This window comes from Dendropsophus ebraccatus, chromosome 9, assembly GCF_027789765.1.
Source record: "Dendropsophus ebraccatus isolate aDenEbr1 chromosome 9, aDenEbr1.pat, whole genome shotgun sequence".
In the NCBI taxonomy this organism is placed as follows: Eukaryota; Metazoa; Chordata; class Amphibia; order Anura; family Hylidae; genus Dendropsophus; species Dendropsophus ebraccatus.
In genome coordinates this window covers 97,354,060-97,378,010 of record NC_091462.1, presented here as the reverse complement: position 1 = coordinate 97,378,010, position 23,951 = coordinate 97,354,060, and the positions used below count along the sequence as shown (strand labels likewise).

At 46.3% G+C, this 23,951-nt stretch overlaps 1 protein-coding gene across 3 annotated transcripts in view; it reads left to right on the top strand.

Annotated features, from left to right (window-relative positions):
* The first annotated feature begins 3,006 nt into the window (after window positions 1-3,006).
* ABCA3 (ATP binding cassette subfamily A member 3) overlaps window positions 3,007-23,951 on the top strand; it is a 33,537-nt gene continuing 12,592 nt past the window's right edge. For 2 of the 3 annotated variants that reach the window (XM_069983945.1, XM_069983942.1), the window contains exons 1-15: window positions 3,007-3,299; window positions 14,025-14,110; window positions 14,641-14,896; window positions 15,563-15,690; window positions 15,880-16,045; window positions 17,296-17,555; window positions 17,654-17,770; window positions 18,883-19,003; window positions 19,122-19,295; window positions 19,390-19,571; window positions 19,730-19,876; window positions 20,285-20,414; window positions 21,949-22,103; window positions 22,184-22,339; window positions 22,423-22,633. In XM_069983945.1, coding sequence (XP_069840046.1) covers window positions 14,057-14,110; window positions 14,641-14,896; window positions 15,563-15,690; window positions 15,880-16,045; window positions 17,296-17,555; window positions 17,654-17,770; window positions 18,883-19,003; window positions 19,122-19,295; window positions 19,390-19,571; window positions 19,730-19,876; window positions 20,285-20,414; window positions 21,949-22,103; window positions 22,184-22,339; window positions 22,423-22,633 — 2,257 coding nt within the window. In that variant the 5' untranslated portion in view covers window positions 3,007-3,299; window positions 14,025-14,056. Of the gene's footprint in view, window positions 3,339-14,024; window positions 14,111-14,640; window positions 14,897-15,562; window positions 15,691-15,879; window positions 16,046-17,295; window positions 17,556-17,653; window positions 17,771-18,882; window positions 19,004-19,121; window positions 19,296-19,389; window positions 19,572-19,729; window positions 19,877-20,284; window positions 20,415-21,948; window positions 22,104-22,183; window positions 22,340-22,422; window positions 22,634-23,951 lie in introns of all 3 variants that reach the window. The other variant, XM_069983943.1, reaches the window with a different exon arrangement.

The following is a 23,951-nucleotide window of genomic DNA, read 5'->3' as shown; positions in this document are numbered from 1 at the left end:
CCCTTCAACTCAGAATACCCCTTTAAGGCACAGCTCATTGTTGGAGAGTTATCAAGCAGTTTTACTGTAAGAATGTTACCTATAGCAACCAATCACAGCTCTGCTTTGATATCATATCACGTTCTTGTAAAATAAAAGCCAAATTCTGACTGGTTGCTATGGGCAACAAGTCTCTGTTTCCCATAGCAACCAGTTAGCATTTGTCTTTGATTTTACTAAGATTACTATTAGGCTTTTCTTCAGATACAAGTTTCTTTCTTTTTTGCTAAATTGTGTGTATTGGTATACACCTTCTTGTGCTGCTTTTCTCAGTCATGCGACTGTGCACGATTTTTCTTCTGTTTTTTTTTTTTTTTTTTTACACCTATAAAGGTTTATGGGATGACAAATGCTACAAAATCAGGAGAAAAATAAACACAAAAAAATCCAAAGTAGGTCTGACATTTTGGCTGGGGCAACACAGACACAAGATCAAGTGATGCCAAACTACAATGTCCAAGCAGAAAGGCCATACCTCCCAACTTTTTGGACGGCCAAAGAGGGACACTTGTTGTTCAGTCTAGGAACATTTTACAGACATTTCTATACTTTTTTAATTCAAGGATACAATCACACAGCAGATCCTGCATCCTTAGGTTCCATTCACACAACGTGTTCTGTAATTTCGGAATCATGGAAAGGATTACAAATATGTTTCAGTAACTGTTGGCATTTGCACGGACCCACTGTCACATAGGTGACACAGACGCACAATGGCTTAACCCCTAGCTGCGCCAGGATGTTACTGAACGTCCTGGTGCAGCTGTGGGAGTTCAGGGGGGTCGCTTTTGAACTGCCGCGATCCCGGGTGCTACGTGCAGCCCGGGACCGCGGCTATTAGCGGGCACGGTCCAATCGCCGTGTCCACTAATTATGTATTTAGATGCAGCTGTCCAAGTTGACAGCTGCTTCTAAATACTTATTGTATCCCTTCCCTGGTGTCTAGTGGGAGGATCGCCCCCCCCCCCCCCCCGCAACTCGATCATGGAGGGTCGATCTCCGCATCTGAAGTCGGCCGGGGTCTGCGCTGTAATGGTTCTGATCCCGGCTCGGCCCTCTACTGCTCCCGGCTGCGGCAGCCAAAAGCAATGGAGCCCAGATCTCATTGATCTATGCAGTATTACTATACTGCCTAGATCTCAATGAGAGATCAGTGTGGCTTTACTAGAAGTCCCCCAGGGGGGCTTCTAGTATGTGTGTAAAGTAAAAAAAAAAAAAATGTTTTTTTTTTATTAATATAATTCCCCTCCCCAAATAAAAGTAAGAGTCACCTCCCTTTCCCCATTTTATAAATAAAAATAAATAAATAAACATATTTGGTATCGCTGCATGCGTAATCGCCAGAACTATTAAATTATCTCATTGCCGATCTCGCACAGTAAACAGCTGAGCGCCCAAAAATTCCAAAGTGCAAAATTGTGCATTTTTGGTCGCATCAAATCTAGAAAAATTGTAATAAAAAGTGATCAAAAAGTCACATATACGCAATCAAGGTACCGATAGAAAGAACACATCAAACACGCAACACGCAGGAAATGACACCTAACACAGCATGGGAATAGAGCAATTTTAAGGAACATATATATATTTATTTAAATAAAAGTTATACAAGTTACATATCATTGTAATCATAACAACTTGAGGAACATGTACAACAAATCAGTTTTACCCTAGGGCGAACGGCGTAACCCCCCCCCCCCCAAAAAAAAAAAAAAAAGAAAAAAAGAAAAAATGTTTTTTTTCCTATTTCACCACACATATAAATTTTTTCTTGTTTCACTGCATATTTTAGGCAAAAATGACCTCACCATTGCAAAGTACAATTAGTGGCGCAAAAAATAAGAGCTCATCTGGGTCTCTAAGTGAAAAAATGCAAGTGCTATGTATGGCCTTATATACACAAGGATGAAAAAACGAAAGCGCAAAAATGAAAACTGGCTGTGTCCCCTAAGGGTTAATCATTTTTTTGTTGCAGCACGGATCATGTCCCCAAAACGGATCTGTAATACCTACAGATGTGTGTATGGGGCCATAGAAATCAATCTGTCTGCATGTGTGACATATTGTGTGACAGGGGCCATAATGTCACATGATTCATGGGAATCTAACAATGTTTAGGATACAACCTGCGCCACATGATGAAATAATATACAAGTTTGGGTCTATTATACAGCAAGAAACCAGACACTTTCTAGAGCAACATAAAACATTTATTAATGCCAATCTAATTCTCAGGCCAAAAAGAGGGACATGTAAGGGGCAAAGAGGGACAGAGGGACGTGGGTCAAAAAGAGGGACACTTGGGAGTTATGTAAAGGGGGCTGTGGTTTTGCGACAGCCGGAGAGCCACAGAGCCACAGGCACTTATATATATATATATATATATAGACTGAGAAAGGTTGCTAGACGGCACTGTGTAGGCTCTGAGGCTCAGGTGGGTGCACGAGCTCAGGTAGCCAGACCCAGGCTTCCGAATTTCCAAGTAGTCGAATGAGGCGGCACTCCAGTATAAGTGATAAAAAAGTGGTTTTTATTCACCCATAGTAAGCAACGTTTCAATCTCTCTTTGAGATCTTTTTCAAGCAACTTGAAAAAGTTGCTTGAAAAAGATCTCAAAGAGAGATTAAAACGTTGCTTACTAATGGGTGAATAAAAACCACTTTTTTATCACTTATACTGGAGTGCCGCCTCATTCGACTATATATATTTATATATATATATATATGTATATATATATATATATATATATATATATATATATATAGATATATAGATATATATATATATATACTTCCAAGAAGAATGGAGGCAGAGAAGCCAGAGTCACGTGACACTAAGGACTGCAGTGACTGCTTGGTCGCCGCATCCCCCTTGTTTGAGATCCGCCGGTCACATGACCATCTCTAGGTCATGTGACCTAACCCGGAAGCGGCTGGCAGGAGGCTGCTGTTTGCCTTGTGTTCCTGGGGAGGGCGATGACGTCACCTGCTGTCTGATTCCCAGAGAGACAGAGGCTGGTGGAGCTGCTGCACCTGTGCCTCCTGCTGCCTGACACTGTGCCCACCCGGCCATGCCCGCACCCCTGCCATCCTGAGCGATCATCCTCACCATGCCCAGGGGGAGACTGCAGCAGCGGCGGACAGGAGAGCGCAGGGTCAGCCTCCATGCCTGAGGCCTCATCTTACACAAAGACAGCAGTCAGCTGAGCCATCACCATTGCTGCCAGGGAGAGGAGGATGCCAGGGAGCCTGCCCTGAGAGGTGAGATGCCCCCCTGCCATATACCCCCATCAGCTTGCTGTAAGTCACTCATCAGATGCCACAATGCTATATATTCCTGTAAGCTTTGTGCCCCCTTCCCCATGATCAGTAGCCCTGTATGTATCTGGGGTCTCCGCTATACAGACAGGGCAGTCACTGACCTATATACATAGTTTATTTGCTGTGTAGGAGCCTTGTGGGGTCCCGATCGCCCCCTAACAATGCCATCTTCCTAATATGCTTCTTTATGTTTGTTGTCAGTGAATGGAAACCATCATAGGCTAAAATCAGTATGGATCCTGTACGGTTAACATAGGGGTATCAGTCCTTACCGTGTCAGGTGGATGAGACCCCCAGAAACTTGGCCTCCTTTAGGTTTTCTGCTGACTGTCAGTGAATGGAAACCTTTATTGTGTGCAAACAAAGGCTCAGATCCCGAGGCAGGGGCTCCAATATGATAGACGAGCGTTGTGGTCAAGAAACATCTTTGGGAACATTCTGCATCTTTCTTTATGTGTTTTTTAAGTATTTTGTTTGCTGTCGGTGAATGGAAACTTTCATTGTTTCCATCAGTTTGTATTGATCACGCACAGTTGACACTCATGGATGTGATACCTGGAAACTCAACTGGTTTTAAGATTTCTGCTGGCTGTCAGTGAATGGAAATTGTTATCCTTTGCACCCATTCTGGGACCTTCGTTGTTTCATTGTTATATTTGCTATTATATTTTTAGGTTTTCTGTTTGCTGTCAGTGATTATAAACCTCTATATCAGAGATGGGGGACCCTTCAGGCGTCCAGCTGTTGCAAAACTACAATTCCCATCATGCCTGGACAGCTAAAGCGAAGCTTTGGCTGTCCAGGCATGATGAGAATTGTAGTTTTGCAACAGCTGGAGGGCCAAGGGTTCCCCATCCCTGCTTTAGCTGGTGTATGACCTGTGTTACCCCAAACACTTGAGAATTCTGATCTATCCCATGCCGCCAAGACCTGTTAAGACCAGCCATATATATATCTTTGTTCACATTTTTACCCTGGGGGGATGGGGAATTTACATAGAATGCAAATTTCCCAGCAAAGAAAACAATGGTTTCCTGGTCTGGTAGAGAAGAGAAGGATCCCCTACCCATTGCACAACAGCGTTACAGCTTTGCATTGACCCTTTGGTCTTATTGACCTCTGTGATGGCAGGAATAACCCTCTGGACTGCAGTGTACCTGGGCCCAATAGACCTGTCCTGCCTTATATCACTGCGGGATGAGATTGACATAGTTGTCAGATAACCTGGACGTTACAATGACGTCCGACATGTTGTGTGCATATGTAACCTGAAGGTTGGAATCCGGTAGATCAGGACTGCCATAGGTCACATGGTATCTGTAGGTTATTTCTGTGCACTTTGTTAGTTTTGCATTGTGGAGTCCGCTTTGTATTATATGAAGTATAAGCTCACTTTTGTTAAAGGGGTTATCCAGCGCTACAAAAACATGGCCACTTTTCCCCCCCTCTTGTCTCCAGCTTGGGTGGGGTTTGAAACTCAGTTCCATTGAAGTAAATGGAGCTTAATTGCAAACCACACCTGAACTGGAGACAAGAGAGGGGGGAAAGTGGCCATGTTTTTGTAGCGCTGAATAACCCCTTTTAGTGAAAGGTGAAGCCTTTCTATATATTATATAGTCTGGCGCTCTCCACCTTGCAGTTCTCCAGCAAAGCTACAACACCCATCATGCTGGTAAAGCCCTCCTCTAATGTAGTTTTTCTATCTGAATTGCTCTATTTTATGACATGGGCAGCAGACAGTCAGCAGGTGTGCGCAGTTTTATGACTGTAGTATTCACTAAGGTTTGCAGTATAGTTCTGTAGTATGGTAAGCCAAACTTAAAGGTGTTTTCAGGACTCTAATGATAAATATAAAGGTGTTAACTATCACCTCGCACACTGCCTATATGGCACCCACATATACAGGAAACAGTGTCAGAAGCAGACAGCGCCAGACAGTGTGAAGTGGCCATGCTGGGTTACTGCAACTCATCCTCCATTAAAATGAATAAGGGCTGAGCTGCAGTAACCCAGCATGGCCACTATACGAAGTAAGACTAGCTGAGAGCGACAGATTCGGGTATCAGGGCGCCGTAAAGACTTGCGCAGTGATGCATATTCCCATGGACTGCAGCTGTCGGCTGACAAAGTCCATGTGGCTGCGGCCTCATCCAGGGGGGAATTTACTTTCTTTTGGAAAAGTTTCCCTCCATCTTCCATAAAGTAATGGGAAGGTCACAGGACGGTATCATTGCTTATGGAAGCGTTCCCCAATGCAGAACTACAACTCCCAGAATGGTTCAGGCTTTGGCCGTCAAGGCCTGCAGAGTAGGGGTACAAACACACACACCATATACGCAGCAGATTTGATGCTGTGTTCAGTTATTTAGATCTAATCTGCTGCGTATCGCAGCAGTAAATACGCTGCGTATACGGTGTGTGTGTTTATACCCTGAGGAGTGAAGAGTCCTACCTGCCAGCATCTCTGTAGCAATAGGAGTGTTTTCATCCGTTTTTGGGGATTATGGTGCTTTTTTTATGCAGGTTTTATAGGATTAGTATTGGTAACGACTTTCCATCCCATTTTCTGATAGTTGGGACCCCACCTATTGAGAAAACAAGGGTTCCCTGAACCCCTGGTCTGCAGGAGATCTGGTATTCTAAATAGGAGTTGATGGCAGACCCCTGGATTATCTCCCCTAAGAACAAAGGGGAGTCCAGCTGCCTATTCTCCTCCTCCCCACCATCATCATTCTGTGGGGTCGGGAGGCTCCCATTCACCTTATACTGTCAGCTGGACCTGACACCAGCCGGGGGTCAGATGACTTTACATGTTACACACCAAACATATAAATCCAGACCCCTTTGACCTTTGTGATCATGTCTTTGGCACATAGAGCAATCTACTGATTCACCAGGGAAGCGACCAGGTAGCGGATTGATGCTGAGGTATAATACTTTATATGTATATTGTCTGTATGTAAGCAACAGATCATATACCAGCCCGGTGAGCTCCGATCCGTCCAGCCTGTCAGGTCTGGATTTACGCTCAGACAAATCCTTCTTTCTGCAGGATAGATGATCTGATGTTTGTTCAGGAGATGAGATAGTGGCCATAACTGGGTGACATCAGGTGGAGGCGATATGACCCTTATGCTGCGTTTACACGTAACGATTATCGTGCAAATTTGCGCGATAACGGTCGAATTGGAACGATAATCGTACGTGTAAACGCAGCGAACGATCGAACGACGCACGATAAATCGTACATCGTGATCTTTCATCAGGTCAGCAAATCGTCGTTCATCGTACGCAAAAAATTTGCAAATCGTTCCGTGTGAACAGTCGTTCGCCGATTTAACTAATGTGTGAGATAGGCTTAAACGATCGCAAAACGATCGCAGTGCGAATTTTCGTACGATATATCGTACCGTCTAAACGCTGATCGTTATAAAAAAAAAAAAAATGGTATATCCGACATCGCTAATCGTACGATCTGGCCAATAATCGTTACGTGTAAACGCAGCATTATGCTTATTGGTTGGTTGTCATTGGTCTTTGTCCGGCAGGTGGAGGGGGTGGGGTGCTGCTATTGATCAGGCAGGCTGTCCGGCAGGTGGCTAGCAGGCCAGATGGCCCATGTATTCAGTGACAGCCTCAATAGCTTGGATACGGGCTGCAGCTTTGTAAAGAGATATGTGTGTTCAGATGTATAGCGTATGTTACATCCATATAGGTTGAAGGCTGGCTGTGCGTATGCTCGTGCTTCAGCAATGAGCATACGGAGCAACCCGGCAGTCATACCAGTGCCGTCACCCTAATGGGCTGTAATGGTGGAAAAATATGGAGTCTTATAGGGGTTATCTTCTCATGGCAGCTGCTGTGGCCATCATCCAGGAAACAACTGATCTAGATGAAGGAAACTGTGGCCAGACATTGTTTGAAATGCAAGGCTTGTCTTAATTTTGTATAACAGGGATAGGGAACGTTGGCTCTCCAGCTGTTGCAAAACCACAACTCCCATCATGCCTGGACAGCCAAAGCTAAGGCTTTGGCTGTCCAGGCATGATGGGAGTTGTAGTTTTGCAACGGCTGGAGAGCCAAGGTTCCCTACCTCTGATGTATAGACACCCTGACTGTAGTAGGGTGGGTTCATATTACGGAATCCGTACAGATAAATTCCGGCGGATTCCGGCACTAGTACGAGTGGATTCCGTGATGTGAACCCACTTTTAGAGAGAAAGCTGCTGCACTCATATACATGGGGGTCTCTCTGTAACAGTGTTCCCCATCCTGTGGCCCTCCAGCTGTTGCAGAACCACAACTCCCATCATACACTGACAGGTGGGGGTTGTAGCCATCCAACAGCCATTGAGTCCCAGGTTATCAGACTAGTGTCATCCCTCCCGTATAGCCGGGTTGCTTTGCCTTCTTACAAAGGATTGTTCCCTTGCGTGTCCCCGTCTCATGGGATGAGGGCGCAGGGTGATCACACATGTACAATTACCGCCTGTTGCCTGACAACATGGTAGTGTAAAGTTTACGAGGCCGCTGTGTACTGATGGTAATAAGGGGTGTGGATGTACTGGATGTGACGATAACAGATCCTATCCACGTGGTAATACACAATGTATAGCAAATCCACTGCATCTCTGCTATGTAACCTGTAGGAGCTGTGTGTCCGCTGATCCCCCCCCCCCCCTCCCCATACACATGCATGTTCAGCGTTCATGTATTCTCATAGACCAGGGATGGGGATCCCTCGCCCCTCCAGCTGTTGCAAAACTACAATTTCCATCATGCCTGGACAGCCGAAGCTTTAGCTTTGGCTGTCCAGGCATGATGGGAATTGTAGTTTTGCAACAGCTGGAGGGCCGAAGGTTCCCCATCCCTGTCATAGACCATGGAGACGAGACTCTTCTTATATCTGTGAGAACAAAAGGATCAGGCAATTTACCCGAAACTTTGCTACCCTGACGTCGTCCAGGCGGCCGCCATAAACATTAGGCAGTCAGCTGGTCCAACTGTCTTTCATTGAAGGGTGGTGGGACAGGGACAAGCCAACAGTAACTACCCCTATTCAGGCAGCATGAAAGTCCTGATAGGTCCCAATTAATATGGACAATGAATAGGAAGTAAAGTAATGTGCTGCAAATGAAGATTATGGGGGAGATTTATCAAACATGGTGTAAAGTGAAACTGGCTCAGTTGCCCCTAGCAACCAATCAGATTCCACCTTTCATTTTTCAAAGAGTCTGTGAGGAATGAAAGGTGGAATCTGATTGGTTGCTAGGGGCAACTGAGCCAGTTTCACTTTACACCATGTTTGATAAATCTCCCCCTATGTTCAAGACTGAGGGTAGCTGCACACGTACCGTAACGGTGCGTTTTTAACGGTGCGTCTTTAGCGCTGCGTTTTTGCTGCGTTTTTTATATGTGCGTTTTCATTTTCACATGATTTTCATGTGAAAATCAAAACTCGCATGTAAAAATCGCACCAAAAACGCAGCGTTAAAGACGCACCCTTAAAAATTCAGCGATACGGTACGTGTGAAGCTACCCTCATGGTGCGTTTACACGGAGCGATAATTCGCCCAATCGAACGATTAACGATTCCAAAGTAACAACGTGTTTTTCATAACGATCAGACGGAACGATGTAAATCGTTTGGAAAAATCGTTATTGCGATCGTTTTAAGATCGCTTAAGCCTATCTCACACATAGGGTGAATCTCTTGAAAGATTGTTTACACAAAGCGATCTGCGAATTTTTAGCGAATGAACAATGACCGTTTGCGAATATGTTGAAAGATCACAATGAGCGATTTCTCGCTCGTCGCTTGATCGTTTCCTGTGTTTACACGAACCGATTATCGATCAAAAGCGATCGTTATCGCGAAAACTCAAACGATAATCGTTCCTTGTAAACGCACCATTATCTAGGTACAGGGAGCCCAATGCTGGTTTTCTGCACCTCAGTATTCCTTCCACGTATTTGCGGTTTAGCATTGCCTTGTTTTCTATAATTGGAGCCTAATTGATGATGTGGTCTCTGCAATTATATCTGAATTGACTCTCTGTGCTCGGCCATGTGATCAGCACCAGGCCGACTGTCATCAGTGATTATCGTCTGCGGGAGCGTTTCCTGCTGTCAGGGTTGGGATGTGTTAAGCAGCGAGTGATCAGCCAGGACTTGAAGATGACGTTGGAAGCAAGGAAAATGAGCAAGAGTGAGCGACTGACAAGGGCCCAATAGTAAAGTGTAGGTGACCGGGTCTTGTGTGGGGTAGCTGGTATGTAGTGGTTAGTATCTACCAAAAGTGCCCAATGGAAAGACCCTCGGTGTACGGGGACAAATCTTGGGTCTTGATAGAGAGTAAAGGGTTGCCTGCCTGGTAAAACTGTAAAGCGCTGTAAAGCAAGCTGCTGAAAAAGTTGGCTATGATAAAAAGGAGTCAGATCAGAGAGAGGGGTTAAGTAGTAAGGAAGTTAAAGAACCGTGGAGTCTGGAAATGCTGGGATCTAGACAGGTAGAATCTAGCTCCGCAGTCCTTTGGGGACACGTATGGTAGACAGCTGTTACTTTCCTACAAGGCCTTTTCTATTTCTGACTGTAGAGAACACGTCCAGTCTCTGCCCACCCTCTTACCTGCCGTGATCCGGTCTCCTGGTGCAGCTTTCCTAGTGATGCGTTGTCTCCGGCCTGTATAATGTGTCAGACGCTGCTGGGTCAGGTCTGGCCTGTCATGTTACCGCGCTCTCCAGGGTTCTCTCCGGCTGTCAGTCTCTCTCTGTGTTGGACTGTGTGTGTGTATGTGTATATATTAATATATATGTGTGTGTATGTGTATATATTAATATATATATATATATATATATATATATATATATATATATATATATTATCTCACTTCTGATCTTTTACTTTTTACTAACTAAGAATTATAAAATACATAAAATGCATCAGTAACTTGACGGCTTCATATAGGATAGCTGAGGCGAACTTAGTGGATGGTAATAATTGTAATATGGGATTTGAGGGTGTCCATAGATCTGTCCTGCTCTATCCCCTACATGAGGTCAGTGTGATATCACGTATGGGGGCAGACACTGCATTACTCTGCCGTAAACACAGCATTTTTATAGGAAGCTTTGTGTCACCCATGTTGTATGAAGTCCTAGGTTATTGGACCTTACTGAGATGTCGGTAATGAGAGAGCAATTGTGCTTAATAATGTGGAGATGTGATCTAAGGGAAATGTCTGTTTTATGTGATGTGGAATGGCGGTCAAAGACAGGAGAGAGAGAGGGGGATGGAGACAGGAAAGAGAGAGAGAGGGGGGATGGAGACGGGAAAGAGAGAGAGAGGGGGGATGGAGACGGGAAAGAGAGAGAGAGGGGGGATGGAGACGGGAAAGAGAGAGAGAGAGAGGGGGGATGGAGACGGGAAAGAGAGAGAGAGGGGGGATGGAGACGGGAAAGAGAGAGAGGGGGGATGGAGACGGGAAAGAGAGAGAGGGGGGATGGAGACGGGAAAGAGAGAGAGAGGGGGGATGGAGACGGGAAAGAGAGAGAGAGGGGGGATGGAGACGGGAAAGAGAGAGAGAGGGGGGATGGAGACGGGAAAGAGAGAGAGAGGGGGGATGGAGACGGGAAAGAGAGAGGGGGGATGGAGACGGGAAAGAGAGAGAGAGGGGGGATGGAGACGGGAAAGAGAGAGGGGGGATGGAGACGGGAAAGAGAGAGAGAGGGGGGATGGAGACGGGAAAGAGAGAGAGAGGGGGGATGGAGACGGGAAAGAGAGAGAGAGGGGGGATGGAGACGGGAAAGAGAGAGAGAGGGGGGATGGAGACGGGAAAGAGAGAGAGAGGGGGGATGGAGACGGGAAAGAGAGAGAGAGGGGGGATGGAGACGGGAAAGAGAGAGAGAGGGGGGGATGGAGACGGGAAGAGAGAGAGAGGGGGGATGGAGACGGGAAAGAGAGAGGGGGGATGGAGACGGGAAAGAGAGAGGGGGGATGGAGACGGGAAAGAGAGAGGGGGGATGGAGACGGGAAAGAGAGAGGGGGGATGGAGACGGGAAAGAGAGAGGGGGGATGGAGACGGGAAAGAGAGAGGGGGATGGAGACGGGAAAGAGAGAGGGGGGATGGAGACGGGAAAGAGAGAGGGGGGATGGAGACGGGAAAGAGAGAGGGGGGATGGAGACGGGAAAGAGAGAGGGGGGATGGAGACGGGAAAGAGAGAGGGGGGATGGAGACGGGAAAGAGAGAGGGGGGGTGGAGACGGGAAAGAGAGAGGGGGGATGGAGACGGGAAAGAGAGAGGGGGGATGGAGACGGGAAAGAGAGAGGGGGGATGGAGACGGGAAAGAGAGAGGGGGGATGGAGACGGGAAAGAGAGAGGGGGGATGGAGACGGGAAAGAGAGAGGGGGGATGGAGACGGGAAAGAGAGAGGGGGGATGGAGACGGGAAAGAGAGAGGGGGGATGGAGACGGGAAAGAGAGAGGGGGGATGGAGACGGGAAAGAGAGAGGGGGATGGAGACGGGAAAGAGAGAGGGGGGATGGAGACGGGAAAGAGAGAGGGGGGATGGAGACGGGAAAGAGAGAGGGGGGATGGAGACGGGAAAGAGAGAGAGAGGGGGGATGGAGACGGGAAAGAGAGAGGGGGGATGGAGACGGGAAAGAGAGAGGGGGGATGGAGACGGGAAAGAGAGAGGGGGGATGGAGACGGGAAAGAGAGAGGGGGGATGGAGACGGGAAAGAGAGAGGGGGGATGGAGACGGGAAAGAGAGAGGGGGGATGGAGACGGGAAAGAGAGAGGGGGGATGGAGACGGGAAAGAGAGAGAGAGGGGGGATGGAGACGGGAAAGAGAGAGAGAGGGGGGGGATGGAGACGGGAAAGAGAGAGAGAGGGGGGATGGAGACGGGAAAGAGAGAGAGAGGGGGGGGATGGAGACGGGAAAGAGAGAGAGAGGGGGGGGATGGAGACGGGAAAGAGAGAGAGCGGGGGGATGGAGACGGGAAAGAGAGAGAGCGGGGGGATGGAGACGGGAAAGAAAGAGAGGGGGGGTGGAGACGGGAAAGAGAGAGAGAGGGGGGGTGGAGATGGGAAAGAGAGAGAGAGGGGATGGAGACGGGAAAGAAAGAAAGAGAGAGAGAGGGGGGATGGAGACGGGAGAGAGAGAGAGGGGGGATGGAGACGGGAAAGAGAGAGAGAGGGGGGATGGAGACGGGAAAGAGAGAGAGAGGGGGGATGGAGACGGGAAAGAGAGAGAGAGGGGGGATGGAGACGGGAAAGAGAGAGAGAGGGGGGGGATGGAGACGGGAAAGAGAGAGAGAGGGGGGGGATGGAGACGGGAAAGAGAGAGAGCGGGGGGATGGAGACGGGAAAGAAAGAGAGGGGGGGTGGAGACGGGAAAGAGAGAGAGAGGGGGGGTGGAGATGGGAAAGAGAGAGAGAGGGGATGGAGACGGGAAAGAAAGAAAGAGAGAGAGAGGGGGGATGGAGACGGGAGAGAGAGAGAGGGGGGATGGAGACGGGAAAGAGAGAGAGAGAGGGGGGATGAAGACGGGAAAGAGAGAGAGAGAGAGAGAGAGAGAGAGAGAGGGGGGGGGATGGAGACGGGAAAGTGAGAGAGAGAGAGGGGGGATGGAGACGGGAAAGAGAGAGAGAGGGGATGGAGACGGGAAAGAGAGAGAGAGGGGATGGAGACGGGAAAGAGAGAGAGAGGGGGGGATGGAGACGGAAAAAGAGAGAGAGAGGGGATGGAGACGGAAAAAGAGAGAGAGAGAGGATGGAGATGGGAAAGAGAGATGAGAAAGCGAGGAAAGAAGAGCTAGATATGTATAATATTAGAGACTTTATGCTTTTCTTATGTTTCAGTGTCTGGGGGTCCCTCTCTGGGGTCTGACACTCTACAGTGTCAGAGGTCTTTTGTACTCACACTATGAGGGTCCCTGTCTGTCGGCCTGTGTAGGTGGACCCTAAAATACAGGCGTATTTTTTACTTTGCTCCAAGAAAATAGAAATACCTTTAAAGCAGAGAGAGAGGGAGAAAACACTATGTCACAGCTGAGTAAACAGAAACAATAAAAAATGTCACCCGCTGACAGTGAGCGAGTGGCATGGTCGCAGTATGGGGGTATTCACTCTCCGTACAGGAAGGCCGCACTGCTGGTTATATTTCTCCTACATAAGCATCTCATTGTTATCACTAGGGACGAGCAACGTTATCCATTATAGAGGAGATCAGCCGCCATTGTGACATGGGGAACATCACTCCAGAACAGGGATGAATACAATTCACAAGCCACGGTACACAGTTCTGCAGAGCGTCTCCCCACGCCCCAAGAGCCAGGACCTGCAGAGCATTGCGTCACTCCGGTTTTATTTCTGGAATGCGACATCAAAGTGTTCGAAGTGTGCAAACTTGTGTGCATAGCATTGCACCACGGCCTGCTTGTGTCGCAACCCTCTGCGTCATTGAGCGCTCCCTTCCCCCTGCCGAAGTATTCCGCCTAAAATTCTAGGGTACTTCATGGCGACAAGTGCTACCTGTTCTTAGAGAGATGGCCTGTAGGATATTCTACTCAATCGGAGGAGGGAGGGAATAGTCACCATCAAGTACATTACACAATACAGTAGAGAACCTCTCTTCTGTTACTTACCCTGTATTTCTTCTCCACAGCCTCTGAGTGAAGGTCGTCTAGGTGAACCACAATGGCCGTGTTACGACAACTGCAGCTCCTTCTATGGAAGAACTACGTCCTACAGGTAAAATATAAGGTCATCATGGGGTGGGGTGGGGATATATGTGAGACAGTGCCCATTACAAGGTATGGTATAAAATTGCTGCAGTACACAGATAAGTTCCTTTACATTTGTTTTCTTCCTAAGGCTATGTTCACAATACATATATTTTCATAAAACTACGTCCGTTGTTGCGAATTATACAAAAATATACGTTACCTTGCCATCTATGGAATCTCTAGCGGCGCCACAAACAACTGACATGTCAGTTTTCTGCGATCGCTATTCATTGAAAAGCGGCCGCAGAAAAACCTGTCAGTGCACACAACGGAGCGTGCGGCTCCGGCTGCCTGCTCCATCGTGTGCAGTGGAGAGTTCTGATGTGGGCGCGCACGGATGCAGTATCAGCTGGGATTATCTTTTCTGAGACCGGCCGCTCCGTGACGGCCAGTCTCATACGTTGTATAAACATAGCCTAATTCTGGATGCACAGAGCAATGCCTTTTCCTTAAAGTGTATATCAAAGCTCTTTTCTATCTGTTCTCTCCCCTCAGAAACGCCAGGTCCTGGTGACAGTGATTGAATTGGCGCTGCCGCTCCTGTTTTCCGTTATCCTTATTGCGTTGAGGCATAGGGTTGAGTCTGAGAACCACCCCAATGCTACCATATACCCCAACATGGACTTTCTCTCCTTGCCCAGTGTCTTTCGGAATATGGAACCTTGGGAGATAGCCTATGTTCCATCTGATAGCAAGGCCGTGCAGGAGATTGTGCGAACAGTGGAGAAGAAGCTGGATATTCAAATCAAAGGTAAATGCAACCAAGTCCTGTTGGTCCCATTTCTGTAAGTCCGTGTTTTCCAATGTATGGCTTTCTTGCTGTTGCAAAACTACAACCCTCAGCATACCTAAAAAGCTGGAGACCCACAGGTTGGGATATACTTGATGAGATTTATGAAGACACTTTATATGTCATTTTTAAAGGGGAACTGTTTTTCTTTCAAGTCAACTGGTGTCAGAAAGTTATATAGATTTGTCATTTACTTATTTCTCAAGTCTATTTCTCAGTACTTACCAGCTGATGTATGTCCTGTAGGAAGGGGTGTATTCTTTCCAGTCTGACACAGTGCTCTCTGCTGCCACCTCTGTCCATGTCAGGAACTGTCCAGAGCAGGAGAGGTTTTCTATGGGGATTTGCTGCTGCTGTGGACATTTCCTGACATGGACAGAGGTGGCAGCAGAGAGCACTGTGTCAGACTGGGAGAAAGCACTTCGTTCCCATTTTTCCCTGCTTGTTTTAGCAGTCTGTTAGGATCTGAACACCCAGATCAAAACTTTTGACAAGTCTCCTCTCACCTGCCAATCTCCATATGATGAATTAGGTCTCCGTCATATAATCTACACGCGTTCAGTCTTTTAGGCTGAACACACAGGACTCTTGCATTATCCCATGTCTGACTCTCGCCTTTGTCCGCAGCCCGGGGGTTTCCCACAGAAGAAAATTTTGAGAAGTTTATAAGACATGACAACCAGTCGGGCCAAGTGCTAGCAGCCATAGTCTTTGACCATACCTTCAATAACAGCGATGATCCATTACCGCTACAGGTAAGGAGGATCCAGTCATGGAGGATATGGGAGAGATTTAGGGAGGGGTACACAGGGATACAAGTCATGCAAGAGTGTAAGAACAATTGTGTGGTGGCCAAAATGTAATCTCAAAAAATAAAAAAAATTCTAATGGAATCTAATACACAGAATCAACTAAGTCTTCCTTTTCTATGTGGCTTGGCACAGGTCCGCTACAAGCTGCGGTTTAAGTACAGTCCTCGCAACGTTCCGATCAGTGAGCAGTCTGCACTGAACCCAAATGTGGACCGCAACTGGCACACAAGATACTTATATCCACTCTTCCAGCTCCCGGGGCCTCGTGAGCGGACTGATATAACTGGAGGCACACCAGGTAAGCTTGGGGCTCAGGACTCTGTGTGGCCGTATTTCCACAGGTTTAAAGCGTACCTATTATTTCATGCTGGCGGCAGGATGCACTGTGACAACCCTGCCAGTGTGCTGTAGGTTCAGGCGTGCCAGAGATGGAATTCTTCTTGGGGTGGGAAGGTGAAAGGTACTAGCATTGGGCCTACTTGCCAAACTGTTCGGGATCATCAACAACCTCTGAACCAGAACGCTCTGCATTTGACTCCCAGTGGCTTGAGAAGTTGGTTGCGGCCCTAGGGAGTCCTGGAAAACATGGATATGTTTTCCTGGCACTCTTGAGACAGTGGGAACCTACAACTGGACAACCCCTTTTAAGGACCACATCATAGGGTCACTGATGGAGCCTTCTACCACCAACTACTTAGGTACTTAGGGCTGGGGTTAAAGGGGTATTCTCATCTCATTCATTTATCTCTTATGCACAGAAAAGGGAAGAACAAAGTGATTGTTGGGGGCCTGACTGCTGGGATCAGGAACAGGATCATACGTAGCATAGATCGTACTAGCTGTGTGCACAGAATTACTTGAATGGTTGAGGAGACCTTGAATAGTAGCCTCTAACTCAGACGTTAGCCTAACATCTTTAGGGTATAAACCCACACACCGTATACGCAGCGTATTTACTGTTGCGATACGCAGCAAATACGCAGCAGATTAGATCTAAACAACTGAACACAGCATCAAATCTGCACCATCAAATCTGCTGCAGATCTGCTGCGTATACGGTGTGTGTGTTTGTACCCTTAATTAATATATATATATAGGTTTTAAGTAACGATGGGAGGGAGGCGCAGCCAGCTGTATGGTTGCCAAAGCCGGAAGCTTCTCCAACAAGATTACTAGTAATAAAAGATAAGCTTGTGTCATTGTAGCAGCCAGTTCTATGCATCTGCCCTCAGCCTGTACTAGCCATTCAGGACATACTTGTTAGTTATATGGGGAGAGATTTATCAAACATGGTGTAAAGTAAAACTGGCTCAGTTGCCTCTAGCAACCAATCAGATTCCACCTTTCATTCCTCACAGACTCTTTGGGAAATGAAAAGTGGAATCTGATTGGTTGCTAGGGGCGACTGAGCCAGTTTCACTTTACAGCATGTTTGATAAATCTCCCCCATGGTGTCTAAGCTCTGCCTGAGGTAGGAAATGCACAGAAATTGAGCTCTGGTCACTTGACTGCTTTGTACTTAGCCTTAATGTTATTTTATCCACCCAGGATACTACAGAGAGTGCTTTCTGGCAGTGCAGCACCATGTGGACCGGGCCATCATTCACTACCATGCCAACGAAACAGGACGGGCCCTTCTGGAAAACATTGATGTCTCCATCCGACGGTTTCCCTTCCCGTCCTACGTCAATGACCTCTTCATCCTGGCTATCCAGAACCAGCTTCCTCTGCTGCTTATGCTCAGCTTCACCTACACCTCCCTGAGCATCGTGCGAGCCCTGGTCCTGGAGAAAGAGCGGAAGCTGAAGGTGAGGACAGCGGTCACATGGCGGTGGATTATTTTGGAATATGATGAGGATTATTTATCATAGCTCATTGACTGACATATACATGACTTATGTTACAGGAATACATGCGTGTGATGGGACTGAAGTCCTGGCTTCACTCTACTGCCTGGTTCATCCATTTTTTCCTATTACTTTTTGTGTCCATCTTTTTCGTCACTTTACTTCTGTGTATTCAGGTCAGTAAAACTTAAGTTTAGTTCAGAGCAATGTATATCTGCTCAGTGTAAATTTGTGGGGCCATCAGACCCCAACAGATTTAAACTTTTGACATGAGTTTATAATATTTCAAAACTTTTTTTTTTTTTTTTAAGTGACATGTACACTTTAATGTAGGTGATAAGTTTGATCTCTGCGATCTTTAGGTGATAGCAAATTACTGGAATCATATGATGAACCTGCCCCTTTAATTCCGCCTTAAAGTGTCACTGTCATTTCATTTCTGTTGCAGAAATCAATAGTACAGGCGATTTTAAGAAACTTTGTAATTGGGTTTATTAGGCAAATATGTTATTATCTGCATTCAAAAAGCCTTTCCCCAGGTCCCTTCCCCTCCTCTCTCATTTACTGCTCATTACTAGGAAATCTTGACTTTTTTACACAGTTTTGCCCTGTGTAACCTATGGAGAGGGGAGGGGGAGGAAGGAGATTAGTCGGCAGCAGAGAACAAAGGATTACACAGCAGGAACTGTGTGAAAGCCAGTATTCATAGAGGTCAGTGCTGACCCCAGAGTAGATAGCCCAGTGAGGTGCCTCATCTCCCTCCATGGGACAGGGGGGAGAGCTTCAAACTGCTTTTTCATGATAAAAATTCATTTTTCGGCTAATAAACCCAATTACAAAGTTTCTTAAAATCGCCTGTACTATTGATTTCTGCAAAAAAGATTTAAACGACATTGACTCGTTAAAGATAGAAACATTGTGATGCATTGTGCACATTGTCTATACTTTGATTAGAATTAATCCTGGACATCCTTACACCCTGATGATCATTCAGCCAACAGTTATCTCTCCCGTCCTCACCATACACAGGAACCTTTGGCACAGCTGAACATTGCTGTGTCTGTATGGGGAACAGTAAGCCACAGCCAGAAGTGCTCTGGCTGCAGCTTATCTCTCCCAGAACAAAGGGGTCAGGCACTGAATCTTCATCACACCCAACCCGTCTCCACTAACATTATATGTCGTCAGGTATGGTCAACAGAAGTATAAAGTGTATGGGGACCTCGAGCGGCTGCCCATTGTCTTTCATTGCTGGGTGGCTAATGAATGACTTTCCATTTCCTTTCAGGCCAGTGAGCAGGGAGCAGTACTCACTCGAAGTGACCCCACTGTGGTCTTTGTCTATCTTCTGATTTTTGCCATTTCCACCATCTCCTTCAGTTTTATGATCAGCAGCTTTTTCTCACGAGGTAGGAATGCAGTCATAGTGCGTCCCTATAACTATAACCAGGCATGCTGGGAGTTGTAGTTTTGCAACAGCAGGAGGGCCTGTAAGGTGAAAATACATGATCTTTTTATTCCCTACAGCAAATGTGGCAGCGGCCGCCGGTGGGTTCCTGTATTTCTTCTCCTACATCCCCTACTTTTTCATCTCCCCCCGATACGACAGGATAACTCATAGCGAGAAGCTGACATCTTGTCTCATTTCCAATGTGGGCATGGCCATGGGTGCACAACTGATCGGAATGTTTGAGGGGAAAGGTGAGTGTGAACCAATGTATCCTTATTCTCTGTTACTTGTCTCTCGATGAAGCAGCCAGTTTAGAGAAGTCTTATGTTATTTGTTCCTCTTTAGGTACGGGAGCTCAGTGGTCAAATTTGCTAACCCCAGTCAGCGTGGATGACAACTTCACTCTGGGTCAGGTGATGGGAATGCTGCTGCTGGATTCTGTGCTGTACTCCGTCATTGGGTGGTATGTGGAGTCTATCATGCCAGGAGACTATGGAGTTCCCCAGCCCTGGTACTTCTGCTTTCTGGTAAGAACCATTTTTACAGCTTAACCACTTTCAGCTAAGCCATCAGTTCTTTACCCCTAACATTGGAGCATTAAAGTGATGAAGAAAATCTATTGTGAGCATTGATCCAGTGTGTCCGCATTGCTTAGACATGATTTTTTTTATGGGTCTCTTTGCAGCCTTCGTATTGGTGCGGAACTCCTAGAGATGCAGAATTTGTGGAGAAGGAAGATGATGAAGATCCTGAAAAAGCTTTAAGGGGGGAGTATTTGGAAGAAGAACCCGCAGACCTTGTCCCAGGCATCCGTATTAAACACTTAACAAAGGTGAAGCTCTAGCAAATGTCCACTAGATGTCACTGTGTTACCCTTTATTGTAGCTCTGATACTACCATGAAAACCTCTGACATGGCACTATGACACATCATAAGTCTATAAAACACAAAGCTGAGACCCCCTACCGACATGGAGAATGAGCAACGAGCAGTGTGCGGCAGTGAGCTTCACGTCCCCAGTGTCAGTCATCTCTGTCCAGCAACCCCATAGACTTATAATGGAGCCTCCTGTGAGACAGAGTGACATTCATTACTATGGGCTTCTCTTGGCAAAGTATTAATGTAGACACTGTTCTACTGCATTTCTAATAAAACTATTTGTGCTTAATTCCTAATACAATCAACCGTAATAGCCTGACTATGATATAGCGGCCCTATCACTTTGTTCTTCGCTCCTCAGGCATTCCGTGTGAACGGTAAGAGACGCGTTGCTGTACGGGATCTCACACTTAACATGTATGAAGGACAGATTACTGTACTACTGGGGCACAATGGAGCTGGCAAGAGTACCACCTTATCTATGCTGACAGGTATGTGATGTGATACACTGCAGGGGATAGATAGATAGATCTATTGTTGTTTTTTTATTTTTATTATTATATATATTCTTTTTCAAGTCTTCATTTTCTTTAAAACCAATGAAAGGCAATCTGATAATATTCATTATATAAAGGAAACCCATCCTCACATTCATGCTGCCTGAACCATGCATCATCTCCCAGCGGCAGCTTCTTCCCATTCCACAAGACATGATTGATATATCTCTCCCTGTTTGGGTATAGGGAGAGATCTATTAAAGGAGAAGTCCAGCGAAAATTTTTATTAAAGTATTGTATTGCCCCCCAAAAGTTATACAAATCACCAATATAGACTTATTACAGGAAATGCTTATAAAGTGCTTTTTTTTCCCTGCACTTACTACTGCATCAAGGCTTCACTTACTGGATAACATGGTGATATCTCTTCCTGGATAACATGGTGATGTCTCTTCCTGGATAACATGGTGATGTCTCTTCCTGGATAACATGGTGATGTCACTTCCTGGATAACATGGTGATGTCACGACTAGAGATGAGCGAACCTGGAGCATGCTCGAGTCAATCCGAACCCGAACTTTCGGTATTTGATTAGCGGTGGCTGCTGAAGTTGGATAAAGCCCTAAGGCTATGTGGAAAACATGGATATAGTCATTGGCTGTATCCATGTTTTCCAGACAACCTTAGAGCTTTATCCAACTTCAGCAGCCCCAGCTAATCAAATGCCGAACGTTCAGGTTCGGATGGACCCAAAGCTGAACCCGGTTCGCTCATCTCTAGTCAAGACCCAACTCCCAGAGCTGTGCGGGGGGGGGGCTGCTGGAGAGGATGATGGCAGGGGGACACTGAGCCCTCACAGCTCTGGGAGTCGGGGCATGACATCACCATGTTATCCAGGAAGTGACATCACCATGTTATCCAGGAAGTGACATCGCCATGTTATCCAGGAAGTGAAGCCTTGATGCAGTAGTAAGTGCAGGAAAAAAAGCACTTTATGTGCATTTCCCGTAATAAGTGTATATTGGTAATTCTTTTAACTTTTCGGGGACAATACAATACTTTAATAAAAATTTTCTCCGGACTTCTCCTTTAAGGCCGATGGGCAGGAAGACGTCACTGGATATGGGTGACTTGTGGGTCAGGCAGTATAAAGGTGATGATCGGTTCCCTATAAACAATATTCTGATTTCCTTTGTCCTGATCATGTGATGTCACAGCCGCAAGGTTGTTATAGTGCAGTTATCAGAGATGACTTTGTTAGGAACCTTGCACTTATATGAAGCCGATGAGATCTATCCATAGAGTTCCAATAAGTTGCATAATTTTTTTCGCTATACATCCAGCTTTCCCAGACCTTCTAAATATAATATCTGTCAAGTTTTGAAGACATTAGGGATATCTCACTGAATGACTTGGAATACCAGACAGTGGCCATGTTTCTGAAGAAAAAAAAAAATCATGACTTTCTTAATCCCCAACAAGCTATTTGCTTTTCATCAGATGAAGTTGTTGTCTTGTTGTTTTTCAGGCCTTTTCCCTCCATCTTCTGGTGAATGCTACATCGGGGGGTATGAGATCTCTCGGGACACCGCTCTTATCAGACGCAATCTGGGACTTTGTCCCCAACACGATGTCTTATTCCAGGGTCTTACCGTGGAGGAGCACTTATATTTCTATGCAGCTGTAAGGGTCATATAAACCAATGAGCGTTTTGACGATAGTTTTTGTGTCTAACATGGGCTGACCCTTATGTCTGTGTCCAGCTGAAAGGTTGTCCCCGTTGGCGCTGCCCGGAGGAGGTGGAAAAGATTCTGGAAATCCTAAGAATTGAGGAGAAACGTAACGCTTTGAGCACTCAGTTGTCAGGAGGAACCTGCCGGAAGCTCTCCATTGGGATTGCCTTAATAGGAGGGTCCAAGGTAATAACTGTATGCAATGTAGCTGCGGTCCATAAGCCATATTGTATAGGTACCTGATCTGACTACAATGCTATACATTTCAGGTTGTTATGTTGGATGAACCTACCTCTGGAATGGACCCGGCCTCTCGCAGGGACACATGGGAGCTTTTACGGCAGCACAAACATGACCGCACTCTCCTTCTCACCACGCACTTCATGGACGAGGCCGATATTCTTGGAGATAGAGTGGCCATCCTTGCCCAGGGACAGCTGCAGTGTTGTGGGTCACCGCTCTTCCTCAAATGCAAATATGGTGAGGGAGAATTCTGTGAATAGGATAAGTCTGTCAATGGCCATAGTTCAGTGAACTTATTCTTTTATAGTATATCCATGGATAAATAAGCCACATATATGAACAGTCTTTCTACATATGCTTTGTTAAATCCTGTATGTATATTATGGCCCCGTTCACACATTCTGTAGCTACAGTGCTTTAACACAAAGTTCTCTGACAGATCATTGAAGCCAAAGCCAGGAACAGACTATAAACAGAGAACAGCTCATTTAGGAAAGACTGAGATTTCATCTCTCGTCAAATCCATTCCTGGCCTTGGTCTCAAAAATCTGTCAGATAATCTGTGTTTAATTTAAAGAAGGTATCCAGCGCTACAAAAACACAGCCTTTCTTCCAGAGACAGCACCGCTCTTGTCTTTAGTTTTTTTTTTTTTTTGGCGCGGGGGGGGGGGGGGGGGGGGTTGCTTTGTTCCTTTGAAGTGAATAGGGCTTAATTGCAAACCGCACCTGAACTGGAGACAAGAGTGGTGCTGTCTCTGGTAGAAAGTGGCCATGTTTTTGTAACATTGGATAACCCCTTTTAAGTGACACTGTCACCCCCTTTTTGCATTCCGACTTCTCTACACAGCTGTAAAGGGTAAATTTAGCAGTTTTCATACCTTATTTTACATCAGGCTGGCCTAAAGGTCTAGGCCCCACCCCCTCTAGGTCGGCCCATACCAATGGGCGTCGAGGCGGCCTATGTTCCGATGCCGTCCTGGAGGGGTGGGAGCCAACGGTGGCGCTGTGGGCAGGGCTAAGTGGCGATGTTGCCATGAAGCCCTGCCCACGTAGCACAATCTGCAGTTGATAAAAGATCACTTTTTACTTGAACAAGCACCATGACGTATGATATAAAATATGGTATGAAAACTGCAAAATTTACCCATTACACCTGTGTAGAGAAGTCAGAATGCAAAAAGGGGGTGACAGTGTCACTTTAAGTTTTGCAACTCTGTATAGCCCCATTCACTTGGGTGGGACTGGGTTGAATTTCCTATTAGTTCTGTGCAGGAGACTTCCATAGGGACTTTATTCTCCAGTTCTCCACTTTATTCTCCAGATTGAATGTTATGACATCCTAATCCTAAGGACAGGAATAACCCTTTAAGGGGATATTCTGTGTTAAAATAAGTGCTGCTGAAGGTAGCAAGGCTCTGTCCTTGTAAATCTTAAGCAGTTTCATAAAGAATCAAGACAGGAGCAGCATGTATATGCGAGTCCATTCATAAGAAAGACTAATGGCCCTATTATGTAGATCGCCTGGGGATCCCAGCTGTTAGATCCTCTGCCATCT